Raw genomic sequence first — 12,954 nt, 5'->3', positions numbered from 1 at the left:
TTTTGCTGGTGTCTTCAAGATATTACATTTAGGTACAGCATAGTTTTTCTGCTGGGTTCTTTGTAGAACCCTGAATCTGTGTTCAGTCAGTTTTTGGCTCCTAATGCAGACACTGCTTGTCATCTGCTGCTGTTCTGGGAATATTGCTAAGATGCTGGTAGGAAAACGAGAAGTCTAAAGTCCTCTGGACCCTTCAAGCTCACAAGATTTTCCTCAAGAACCTTGAGCTCTTGGTGGTGAGTAGTGAGGAAGCCAAGGTGCTCGCCCCCCAAGGAATTTCTTTTTAGAGGTTTAACGGAAGCACTCTTTCCCTAACAATGCCAGAAGGCTGGGAGAAACTCAAATCCTTAGGTTCTGAACTAGCTCCTGGTTTTATATAGGCTTTTAATCTCTCAGCCAATCCAGACTTCCTATTGTACCTAGGGAAGTTTCTAGGCCTTGTTGACACCTAGTGAATAATAAAGATGCATTCTTACAGATAAGTATGTCATATAAGAACACTTATTACTTATTTTAGGTGGAATGGGCTGGTCTGATTAATTTACTTGATCAACCTCCATCCTTACATATCAATAAGCACTTATTAAGAGCTGATAGTACACAATTTTTGCCAGTGGGCTATCAAATACAAATGAGGTAACCAATTCATTTTATTTATTAGCTTATTTGATTTAACAACAAAATACATTTCATAGAAACGATTATAAAATGTGTTTTACAAATAAAATATTTTATACTTACAGATCTTATGGTACATAATGAAAACTTAGTAAATAGAAGATATTAAACCACCAGCAATTTCTTAATTTCACATGACAAAGGAGAAAAGTCCATTATTTCTGGTGAAATGGATTTCTGTATTGAATCCCAACATTATTTTCAATGTTTTATATTCTGTGCAAAAATCACTGTTATGCTTTTTTTTTTTTTGGTTTTAAAAATTAGATTCTCAAGGCAAGTTTTAATTTAGTGCTCCAGTACCACATCCTGCTTAGGGAAAGATAACTTAGAAAAAGTATTAGCTACAAGAAAAAGAAAAATCCAACTGAGTACTTAAATCCACTTTGCCTATTATCATTATTGACACCCTATTAAGAAATTTAAACACACAGCTTATTTAAAAGAGGATAGAGAAGGAGGAGAAAAAAAGTTAGTTATCTATTTCAAGCTTTTGTGTATTCAGCATCATTTACACTTAGGGCTTTTTTAAAAAAAAAATACCTTAATTAATTGGGGCTCCTATTAGGCACTTTAAAGAGAATCCCAGGATACTAGCAATGGAAGGAACTTGAGAGGTAATCTATTCCAATACCTATCCAAATCGTGGATCCAGTCTGTATTTAAATACCTCTAGCTATGGGGAATTATTATTTATTTTTTTATGAAGCAGCCCCTTTTAATTTTGGACAACTCTAAACTTATTGCCTAATTTTAAGGTTGAAGGTGAGGAGTTTTAAGAGATAAAGAAAGTGTAGAAAGGAAGAAGTAAAACAGAGTGGAGCATATTTGTTGATGTTAGCAATCACTGTTGAACCTCAGTCAATCCAAACCCAAAGGCAGAGCTATGTCCAACAGTCTCCTTTGATACATCCAAAGAAATGAGATCCATCCTCTCCATGATGCAGCAGCAAAAACACCCCCAGAGTCAATGTTGACATTTATTGCACAGTAACCAAATCACTTCCTATTTTCCTTAGACAGCAACTGTAAAGTGCAAAAGTGGCTTTGGATTCCAATTAATCGGTGTCTCTGTCCAGCAGAGTGCCCTCCATGAGTAGTGGAGTTGTTTCTTAAAAGTGTGGCATTAAGTTGGCCCCAAGCAAGTAGGTAAGTCAGTCACCATTCTCCAGCAGCCTTTGTAAGTTGTTTTGTATCTAAAAATGATAGAAAAGAAGTTTCCATTATTAAACATAATAACAATGATAATTCTTATAGGTCTTTAAGGTTTACAAAGAGCTTTCTTTACCATAGATTTATGTATTATAGGTCATGCAAATACCATTATTCCCACTAAATTGATCTGAGCCTTAGTGTGGGTAATTGACTTTTCCATGGAAATAGTAAGTGATATAGCCAGGACTCAAAACTAGGGACTTCTGACTCTGGGAGTTGGACTTTTGGCCCTTTTTTGTGTTGTTCTCCATTCAATTAAATTTGACAACCATTTATTAAATGCATACTGTATACTGAACACTGTGCTAGGGAATACACAAAAATCAAACAGGTCTTGCTGTCAATGAACTTACATTCAAATGTGGAGAAACAGCATTATGCACATAAATAAATATAAAGTAATTTCATGGAAGTGTGAAGGTACTAACAACTGGGGGGAATCAAGAAAAGTCTGGGTAGAGGAGGTAGTGCCCAAGATGAACCTTGAATGAAACCAGAGATTCGAAAAGGGGGAGGTGAAGAAGGAGAACTTTCTAGACATGGGAAATAGTCTAGACAAAAGCATCCCCTGTAGTACAATTAAGGCCACATTTTTCCCTCAAAACCAAGATTTTTTTTTTATGCTTTAAGCAAATTAATGTTTTTCAACAACTATTTAGGTGAAATCATTGAGCTTTCTCAATCCAAAAGGAGGACGAAAGGGGACATGAATATAAAAATAAGAAATAAGAATTGAAAATAAAGGCAATAGACAGGAAAAAATAGTTGTAAAGACCTCTACAAACATGAGAATGAATTAAGCGAAGCCTTGATATTACTAAGTATTACATATGACATTACATATTATAACAACATTACATATATATGTATATATGTATATACATCTATCTATCTATGTATCTATCTATTATATATATGAAGGAGTTGATCCTTGAAAGCCCAAGCCTGAACCTGAATTACAGATGATTTTTTTAAATTAAAATTTTTTTAATTAACTGGATTTATTTTCTTTTTCCGACTTCATCTCACCCCTACTGAAAAAAAAAGAAAAACAAAACTCTTGATTTATTTATTTTGCAGAAATACATGAACTACATAAAGCAAAGTTCACTGCCATTTAGTTTACCTGGGCTCTATGATTTCCCAGGGAAGAAGAATGCACTACTAGGAGAAAGAAGCACAGAGAATAAATGGAAAGAGAAAAAAGTTAACTCTATTCTTTTTTATTCAACATCAAGGTGAACACCCTTAAAACTTGTTAGGAGATTGGACAAAAAATGTCAGTAAAGACAAGAGGAGTAGTTTTTCTGAACTGCTGTGTTACAACTCCTTTTGGCATCATGTATCCTCATTTTCCCAACACCGAGCATGATTGTTTAAGATATCTCCTGATTTGATGATCTTCCTTCTTCACCTCAACTAAAATCCTAGTTTATACTTCCTCTGAAGACTTCTCTGATTTCCTCAGCTGAAAATTATCTGTCCTAAGAGAGGTGATGGACTCAGCATGCAGATTAAGACATACATTTTTTTTTTTTGCATGACAGTGTGGGAATTTGTTTCATTTTACTTTGCGTATTTATTAAAAGGTTTTTTTTTTTCTTTTTCACTGGGAGGTGGAGAGGTAAAAGTATGAGAAGATAGATTTTGTTAGTTGAAAAATAATAATAACAAAAACAGAAAACCATCTCTCCTGCCTCAAATTTTCATAAACATTCATAGATTTAAAGCGGATAGAGACTTAAGAAGTCATCTAGGCAACACTCTCAGGTGAAGAAACTGAGGCCCAGAAATTTAAATGATTATATAGACACTAAGTAGAAAAGCTGGGACTTGAATGTAGGTCCTTTTTACTCCATGTTCCCCCATCATGTATGCCATGATGCTCTTTGTCCATATCACTTTCTGCCTTGAGTTATGCCTATTTATGTACATGTCTCCAATTAGGTTTTAATCTGGTTAGGAATCATGTCATTTTTTCCCCTTTGTATTCCCAGTGCATAGTGCCTTGTACGTAGTAGGTGCTTAATAAATGCTTGTCAAGTTAAAATTGGTTTCAAAGACCTGCCTCTCAGATAAAGTAAGAAATAAAGACTGAAGGACAAGATTTTTATAACAACAACAATAACAACAACTCTTCTACTTTATAACAATTACCACTTTATATTTGAAACTTGCAAAGCATTTTGTATACATTTTCTCTTGATCCTCAATACCTCAGGTGTGAGTTACAGACTCAATTAGTTTTCAAGATGGAAAGGAACTCAGTAGTTATTTAGTTCAACCCATACCTGAAAAGGAATTCCCATTATATCATACCTAACTAATGGCCTGTCATCTCTGTTTGAAGACCTCCCATGAGAGGGCTCCTGAGGCAGTGCATTCTACCTTTGGATAGATTATATCATACATATTGTATAAAGGAAGAAACTGAGATTGTCAAGATTAAAGGATTTGCCTGATGTAGAAAACCTAGCAAGTGACAGAACTGTGATTCCTTGGGTAGTGCTCTCTTTCATGTCACCAATACCAAAGTGGACCAGATGTGTTGTAGGTTCTATTCAGGGTTCAATTCACTTTCCCTTTTTATTTCTGTGGTTCAGCAAGACAACCTGGCTTTATAAGTTTATTTTTATCCTCTAGATTTTTTACTTTTCCCTGTGTTTAAACTTGTAAGATCTAACAGAAATTTTGTATCCTGGGAAAGGGGCTGGGTAGAGATGGAAAAGAAAAAGAATTTGCCTGAGGGTAAAGGGGAAGATTATAGAATCTTTTTTTTTTTTTTTTTTTTTGGTGAGGCAATTGGGGTTGAGTGACTTGCCCAGGGTCACACAGCTAGCAAATTTCATGTGTGTCTGAGGCCACATTTGAACTCAGCTTCTCCTGACTCCAGGGCTGGTGCTCTATCCACCGAGCCACCTACCTGCCCCTATTATAGAATCTTGTAATATGATCTCACAACTTTGATATGGGGCAGCTAGGTGGCACAACAGATAGAGCCCCGGGCCTGGAGTCAGGAAGACCTGAGTTCAAATTCAGCCTCATGTACTTACTAGCAGTGTGACCCTGGGCAAGTCACTTAACTCTGTTTACCTCAGTTTCCTCATCTGTAAAATGAGCTTGAGAAGGAAATGGCAAACCACTCCAATATCTTTGCCAAGAAAATCCAGAATGGGTCATGAAGAGTTGGACACAACTGAATAACAACACCTTGATAATACAGCTTCAGGATATAGAATATAAAATCTTCTGGCTTCCAATGGAGCAGTAGATTGAAGTGTGCCAGATAGATGACTAAACTCCTTATTTCACCAATACTAGCTTAATTTTTTTTCATTATCCTTCTTGGGGAGTATTTTTCCCCCTAAGCCTTCTGTAGTTATTCGAAAAAGTCATCTCCAAAGAAGCAAGCATTTTTTTTTTTTATAGAGGCCTAAGGTTATAGTGAAAACTGGACCTGGATTCATGATACCACATTTGAATTCTAGCTTTGACTCTTAAATGTGACTCTAGGGAAAACCATTTAGTCTTCTCTTGAGTGTCAGTATTTTTAATTTTTCAAATGGAAATAAAATGTGCACAGCCTAGGAAGGAGAAAAAATATATGGTGTAGCAGGTATGATATCTGTTTAAGAGGAAAGCCATAAGGTATATCAAGCATGATATCTGTATGAATACAGATGTATAGACAGCCTGTCTATATTTCTATTTGTCTATATGTCTATAGTTACTACTATGGGCTTGACAATGTTCAACATCTGCTATTTAAGACTTAGGGCCCATGCATATAGGAATGAAAAGCTACCTTTTCTAGTTTTATTATGTTGGCTGTTAACTCTGCACAGAGGGTCTCAGTGTTGACTTCCATTTGTGATCCCAAGGAATGTTGTGCTTTTTGTCTGCAGGAAGAAAAAAAAAAGTGAGGTGCTCAAGGAAAAAAGGAGAGTGAAAACCCTGGTTATTTGCACAGAGCAAGAGACAGCTGATAAAAGAACAGTGAGCACTACACTTATTAACAAATGAGACCAATAGCAACTCATGTACTTCAGGTTATGTATGAAATGGTCAGGGTCACATATGGGTGTTAGGGTGTGTTAATAGTTTCTTAGAGAGTTTCAATCTTGGAAAAAAGATATAATCACATAGCTAGATTTGCTCTTTTGTATGCCGCAACAACAAAGTAGGATAGGGATCACAACTTTATTTTTATATCCCGTTTTCCACCTCCCAGCCCTCAGGATCCAGTGCTGTGCCTCACGTGCAGCATGGGTTTAACAAATATTTGTTGAACAGTCCTAGTCAAACACTATCCAGCTATCAATGGGAGACAATCATAGTACTGAGGTACTCTCTTACTCATGAGAATCAGCCACAGAGGCTATTGATCTAAGCCGTTCCTCCAGAGCGTTGATTCTGTGTCTCATGTAGAAGGTAGAAAAGATAAGTGCACAGACACTGTAAAAGAAAAAGAAAACACGCTCTAGGTTATTAACCAGGGTACAATGTCCATAATGTAAGCCATCTGGAAACCAGTTTGAAAAGTTGACTTAAAATGTGAAAAAGCCAGACGCTCAACTTAGAACCCCTAATAGCATACATAGATTTTAAATTTTTACAAAGTTCTTTCCTCTCAATAGCCCCATGAAGTTGGTAGCACATGTATTACTATCCCATTTTACAAATGAGCAAACTGAGACTCAGATTGCTGAAGTAACTTGCTCACAATCATATAGCTAGTGAGTGTTTTTGCTGGGATATTAAATAGGTCAAGAGATTTGTCTTGGGTCATTAATGAAAGTTCATTAATAAAAGAGCTACAGGAATCAAACTCAGACCTTGGGATTTCTGGTCCAATTTTCTTTCAATTACATTTCACTGGCTTCCAAATTAAAAGGGAGAAGAGCATTCACCTATCGAGTCCTCAGTTTAGCCTCTGGTTTATCTACATATACATCTACAGTATTTAGAAATACTTTTCCACCTTCCTGGCAGTTGGGGGGGACAGAGAAAACATAGATTAAAGTTCCTTCAAACTTCATTTTAGCTATTAGTTGCAATTTCTTCTCTTGTTAGAGCAATAAGCAGGAAGTCTAATGATTTGAATTTTATAGCTTCTTTTCCTTCCCAGCATGTGAGGAATCGCTAACAAGCACATAGCTAATCAGTGTCACCATATGAATATAAGTCTTCTGATTCTCAGCACTATGCTTTTTCTACTATACCATTCCTGCATTTTAGTTTTCCTTGCTTTTCCCCTATTTCCTTGAGAAGAGTATATTTATAAAGAAATACCTTTTGCTAAACTAGATAAAAGGAATGGGGTGGGAAATAAGGCTCAAAGAGTCAAGAGGGCATCACAAACAACTGAGGGTTAAGATTAGTGTTGACTTATCTTAGACCTTTTGCTTGTCACTCATAGTCAATTCATGTACTTACACAACTGCATAGAATATGAGAATGTGGCGGAGTGTCAGAGATTTCTGGGACCTTAATTTATGGAAGAATCCAAAGGCTCCTGACTGACCTGTTGAATGTCAGATTAAAAAAAAAAAACAAACCAATTGACTTTAAAATTCAGCCCAACACAATACTTTATAGTCAGTCTCCTAATAGCATACATGCACCCACATGCCTAATTAGTAGTTTAGAAATGTGTTTTTTTCCTAATGGTAATGGGGGACAGAAATAACAGTTCCCCCGATGTCATTTTAGCTGTTAGTTACAATTTTTTTCCATGCAAAAACAAATTCAATGACTTCTCACCTTTTCAAGGAATCAAAACAAGTAGCCTAAAAGCTCACAAGAGGAGGAAAGAGAAGGAAAGGCAAAGAATAGTTCCACATTGGGCAGTTGAGACCTCAGCAGTTACAAATTGATGGCCAGAAAACACCTGTTATTCTTACTGTATCCTGGAAGGCTCTTGGCTTTTCCTTTAGGCACACAATTCACAAGAGATTCTGTATGAACTGATTTTGTTTCTCCCTTAATAACTTTCAGAACTGTCTGGGACTCCATCACATGAAAATCTGTCAAAACAAAATCAGGCTAGGTGCAAACTTGCCTCAGGTGTGCATTTTAATTAGTCATTATAATAGGGAGCAAATTCTTAATTGGTTTGGCTTCCAAAGACTTAGAAATATTTTGATGCTGACTTGAAAAATACTGGAAAAACTAAGAAGAAATAGCATCTCTATGAAATTTAAAAGGAAAAAGAGTAAGTGAAGTTGAGGATATTATATACAAACTCTCCCCACCAACTCTACATCCACCCTTAACTAGTGATGTAAATCTTTTTTTTTTTTGACCTTATGCGAGAACTGAATTTTTGTCCATCACAACAATGTTCTCCAGACCTTGAGAATTTTCAGATTCAGGAGTCTGAGATCCAGAGCTGCTGTATTCATTCATTGCTTGCCTTCTTTGCTGAATCATTCCATCTAAATCTGAGAACTCATCATTGAAATCCTGAGGGAAAGAAAATGTTTAGAGACTACTTGTATTTTATTAAAGAAGCTGACTTTTATACGTCCCCAGTTTCCATATTTACAAATGACCTGGATAAAATAGATCTATTCTACGCTGTTGCTGATTTCTCTAACTGCTGATTATTTAGTGTAGAATTGCTGTATCTGAACTCCTGTGGGCACCTAGCTTTGTAGACAAACAGCACCCAGCTTTTTTGAAGCTATACATGGTTAAGAGGAAACTTGGGAGCTAAAATTTAAACATTTTCCTATATTCACTAACAATTTAATAAAGTTTTAAATAGCACTTTATAATAAGAAATGCTACCATTTGAAACAATTATTAGAAAGATATGTGAAAATATATTACCAAAGGCAAGTCAGAATATCTAAATAGAAAAGTGGGTAGTGAAATTATAACAGAAAGGGGAGTAGAAGAGGAAAAACATGGGGATTATCTAGCCTCTTAAAAGCAATGTTTCATTTTAATATGTCCTTTTCAGGTAAAGTCAATCAGAAAAAAAATGGCCTGAGACTTAACTTTCTCCAAGGAAGGTCTCATCAAGAGAGAATGAAGTAGTGTCATTGATTCCTGGCATTTTAAATTAATATTTTTGATGGAATTCCTGAAATTTTTTTTTTAGGCAATTGGGGTTAAGTGACTTGCCCAAGGTCATACAGCTAGTAAGTGTCAAGTGTTCGGTCTGAGGTCGAATTTGAATTTGGGTCCTCCTGACTTCAGGGCCAGTGCTCTATCCACTGTACCATCTAGCTGCCCTGGAATTACTGAAAATCAAACGGGGAAATTTCAGGGATTTTTCATATGCTACTGATTCCCTCAAGTTATGTGGAAATTGTTCCTGTGTTATTGCACCAAGGAATCATAATGATAACTCTGGTTTTTTTTTTCAGTCCTCATGTAATTTAGGGCAAGCAGTGGCATATGAAAGATCTGTGAGAGTTCCCCTTTTAATTTATTAGTCCAAGTTTTGGGAATATAATAAATTCTCAAAGAATATCTATTATCCAGGTCAATGCTTCCTATCCTGTAACCCAAGGACTGCTAGAAGGGAAGTGAGTTATTGCAAAGAGTCCTCGAATCCACATGTTCAGCAAGAATTATAATTTTGATCTTTGTTATTTTAACCAAAACATGTGGTATGACTATAGTCATAGTTGTGTGGGATTTTATAAAATTTTTGATTTTTAAAAGGGGATTTTTATTCTTTGCTATAGTCTCTTTCTCTTATCCCCTTATAACGACCCTGCCCCCAAATCCTTATTCTATTTTCCCTCCCTTTTATTTGTATGTCTATCACCCTATCTATCCAGTCATCCAGATCTTGTTTCCTCCTTTTCTCAAGGAATTCAATCCCATTCCTTCCTTTCTTTGGGAATTTGTTTGTTGGATCATTTTCTCTGTTGTAATCTTTTTTTATCTTTTGGTTCCTTCCTAAAAGCTTAAAAACATGTCTTGGATATACCCCATCTTTAAAAACCCTTTACAGGATACTTATGCAAAGAACCATCCTCTATTTCTTTTTCACTTTACAGTCAAGCCCATAGGAAGAGTCATCTTGATTTGTTGCTTCCAATTTATTTTCCATTCACTTCCCAATCACTTGCAGTCTGGCTTTCAACCTCAGCATTCAACTAAAACTGTGATCTCCAAGGCTATCAATGATTTCTTAATTGCTGGATCCTTTCTGTGGCTTTTGTCACTTGAACACACCTTCCTCCTACATGCTTTCTCCATTTTTGACCACTATAGCATTGATCTCTCCTAGTTCCTTTACTAAGGCAGCTGGGTGGTGCAGTGGATAGAGCCCTGGACCTGAAGTCAGGAAGACCTGAGTTCAAATCCAGCTTCAGACATTTACTAGCTGTGTGATTCTAGGTAAGTTACTTAACCCTGTTTGCCTCAGTTTCCTCATCTGTAAAAAATGAGCTGGAAAAGGAAATGGCAAACACTCCAGTCTCTCTGCCAAGAAAACCCAAATGGGGTCACAAAGAGTCAGACATGACTGAACAATGATTTCCTTTACTACCTGTCTGACCTTATCTTCTCAGGCTCCATCACCCATCTCTAACCATGGGTATTCTCCCAAGGCTCTGTCTTGGGCTCTGGTGTCTTTCTACACCCTGTCTTGGTAATCTCGTCAGCTCATATTCTCATATTCAATGTATCTTCTTCTCTAAAATGCCTCTCCTCCAAATTTCCCCACCATCTTTCATCTTGCAACCTGAGAGTCACTCCTGACTCTTCCTATTTCATATTCAATAAGTTGATAAATCTTCATTATACCTCTCCAATGTTTCTTACATCTTTTCCTTTCTCTCTAATTATAAGGCTAGAATTCTAATTCAGGCCCTCATAACATCTTGACTGGATTATTATAACAACATCCTAATTGGTTTCCTTGCTTTCAGTTTTTTCTTCACATAACTGTAAAAATAATCTTAAAGCACAGGTCTGACCATGACATTCCTTTCCTCAAAAAATCTGGCTCCCAATTGCTTTTGAAGAAAAACAATTCCCTAGCTTGGCATTTAAGGGCATGCAAAATTTGGCTCCACCTACTTGGTCAAACTTATTTCATTTAATTTGCCTTTTGGTAGTCTGTATTCCAGTCAAATGAGACACTTGCTTTTCCCCAAACCAGCATTCTATACCCTTCCCCCAACCCAGTCTTTTCAGAGACTGTCCCTCATGGTTAGAATGTACTCCCTCCTTACCACTGCCTCTTACAATCCTTAGGAATGGGAAGGAGGCTTAAAATGGAGATTTTGGGGAGAAATTCATCAGTGGGAGAAGGGGCCTGCAGAAGTAAAAGGAGAAGGCAGCTGAAGCAAGGTGGCAAAATCCAGAGCTGAAGCATGGCTGATCTGGGCCCTTACTCAAAATGGAGGTTTTAGGAAAAACTCGTCAATGTAAGAACTGCTTGAAGGGCCCCTTTGTCAGTACATATACTATCCAAGTAGCCCCTTCATTGCTATAATAACTCCTGTCTACTGGCGAGTCATTCATTTTGTAAAAGGAAAAGGAGTGCTTTCTGAAATTTTTTATTGGAGCATAGAATTTTAAAACTTATACTACTGCTGGTTGGTTACATGTAAGATGTTTGATTATTCAATTTATTCACTATCCCTTGAAAGCCAGATTTGTTGGACGGCTTTCTGTTACTTCCCAGGCAATGATATATACAAACTTACCAGAGGCAAAGATGAAGGACGATCAGCTCGGAAACTATTTTCAGGAGATGAAGGGTTGGGGCTGTTGCCCACACTTGTATTCTGAAAATCATTGGTACAAAAATAAAATACCATAAGATTACAGGGAGGCATTTGTGCCATTATACATTGGAAAAAGTATTGGAATTGAAGTCAGAATCCCAGCTCTGTTTCTTACTGCCTACATAATCTTGAGCTAGTTACTTAACTTTTAAAACCATCAGTTTTGTCATTTGTAAAATGAAGAGGTTGAATTAGATGTCCCTCAGCTTAAGTCCCTTCCAGTTCTAAACCTACAATCCTAACTTAGAAACAGCATACAAAAAAGGCAGCAATGATAGCTCTCCTAGCTTATCAAGATATATTTTTCCTTTGTGTCTCCCTTCTTCCCTGTTCATATTTAATTTTTGAGAAAAGTGATTAGTGATTGAACACAGAATTTCATATGAATAACCAAAGGATATGAAAATAAATTTTTTTTTTTTGCTTAGGCAATGGGGGTTAAGTGACTTGCCCAAGGTCATACAGCTAGTAAGTGTTGATTGTCTGAGGCTGGATTTGAACTCAGGTCCTTCGGACTCCAAGGCCAGAGCACTATCTACTGCGCCACCAAGCCGCACCCTGGAAATACTTTTTTTTTTAAAGGAGAAAAAGAGGGGTTTGGAACATTTTAAAACAACGGAAGTCAATACTTACTTCTAGGTGTCTGCATACTGATTTTATTAATTTGTAGGTTGTGTCTCTGGAGAGCAAGGAAACGAATATGTACTGTGAAACAAACAAATTCAAACTGTCACAAATACTGAAAAGTGGCAAAGGTCCATAGTTCAGAAAGGCTCATGTTGTATTCTCTTCATTTAAGCTATGTGCACAAAGACATTCTCTTTTACTCCATTATTCTCATTCTTTCTTTTCATTCTTCCTATACCCATCTCATTTTTCTCTCTCCTACTACTGAACAACGAAAGTCATAAATAATGAAGAAACTTTGATCAGTTGGTTCCAGCACCTAACCCTTACATATAATTCTCAATACAAAAAGAAATAAGATTCTGAACCATAGATTAAAAGGTTATACAACCTGAGAAAAGATCTGATGACTTTTATTAGATTCCCTTTAAAATTTGCTTTCAGAGACATTGAACAATTTTTAGGATTACACTAAGACCTAGACTTACTATTGAAATGTTTCCAGGAGTTAAAATAAACTGTTTCCTTTCTAAATCTCTTATGGCTTTTCTGTTGCACATGTAAATAGCTTTTAATAGGAAGATTGTTTACAAGTATAATATGTAAAATAAATAATCAGAAGAACCACTAAGGTAATTTGAATGTTTTTGAGAAAAGTGATTAGTGACTGAACATA

The 12,954-nt window shown here is 36.4% G+C and overlaps 1 protein-coding gene across 3 annotated transcripts in view; it reads right to left on the bottom strand.

The window, feature by feature from the left end:
* Positions 1 to 917: 917 nt before the first annotated feature.
* The window catches only part of GRAMD2B (GRAM domain containing 2B), a 52,979-nt gene continuing 40,942 nt past the window's right edge, over positions 918 to 12,954 (bottom strand). The window contains exons 7-14 of one of the 3 annotated variants that reach the window (XM_027869236.1): positions 12,285 to 12,356; positions 11,571 to 11,651; positions 8,247 to 8,358; positions 7,797 to 7,919; positions 7,330 to 7,417; positions 6,250 to 6,348; positions 5,699 to 5,792; positions 918 to 1,874 (exon numbers count right to left, since the gene is read on the bottom strand). In XM_027869236.1, coding sequence (XP_027725037.1) covers positions 1,833 to 1,874; positions 5,699 to 5,792; positions 6,250 to 6,348; positions 7,330 to 7,417; positions 7,797 to 7,919; positions 8,247 to 8,358; positions 11,571 to 11,651; positions 12,285 to 12,356 — 711 coding nt within the window. In that variant the 3' untranslated portion in view covers positions 918 to 1,832. The remainder of the gene's footprint in view (positions 1,875 to 5,698; positions 5,793 to 6,249; positions 6,349 to 7,329; positions 7,418 to 7,796; positions 7,920 to 8,246; positions 8,359 to 11,570; positions 11,652 to 12,284; positions 12,357 to 12,954) is intronic. The other 2 variants (XM_027869238.1, XM_027869239.1) reach the window with 2 other exon arrangements.

Source organism: Vombatus ursinus, unplaced genomic scaffold (genome assembly GCF_900497805.2).
Source record: "Vombatus ursinus unplaced genomic scaffold, bare-nosed wombat genome assembly UNPS02014792.1, whole genome shotgun sequence".
NCBI classification, from domain to species: domain Eukaryota; kingdom Metazoa; phylum Chordata; class Mammalia; order Diprotodontia; family Vombatidae; genus Vombatus; species Vombatus ursinus.
This window is presented reverse-complemented; position numbering and strand designations above follow the sequence as displayed.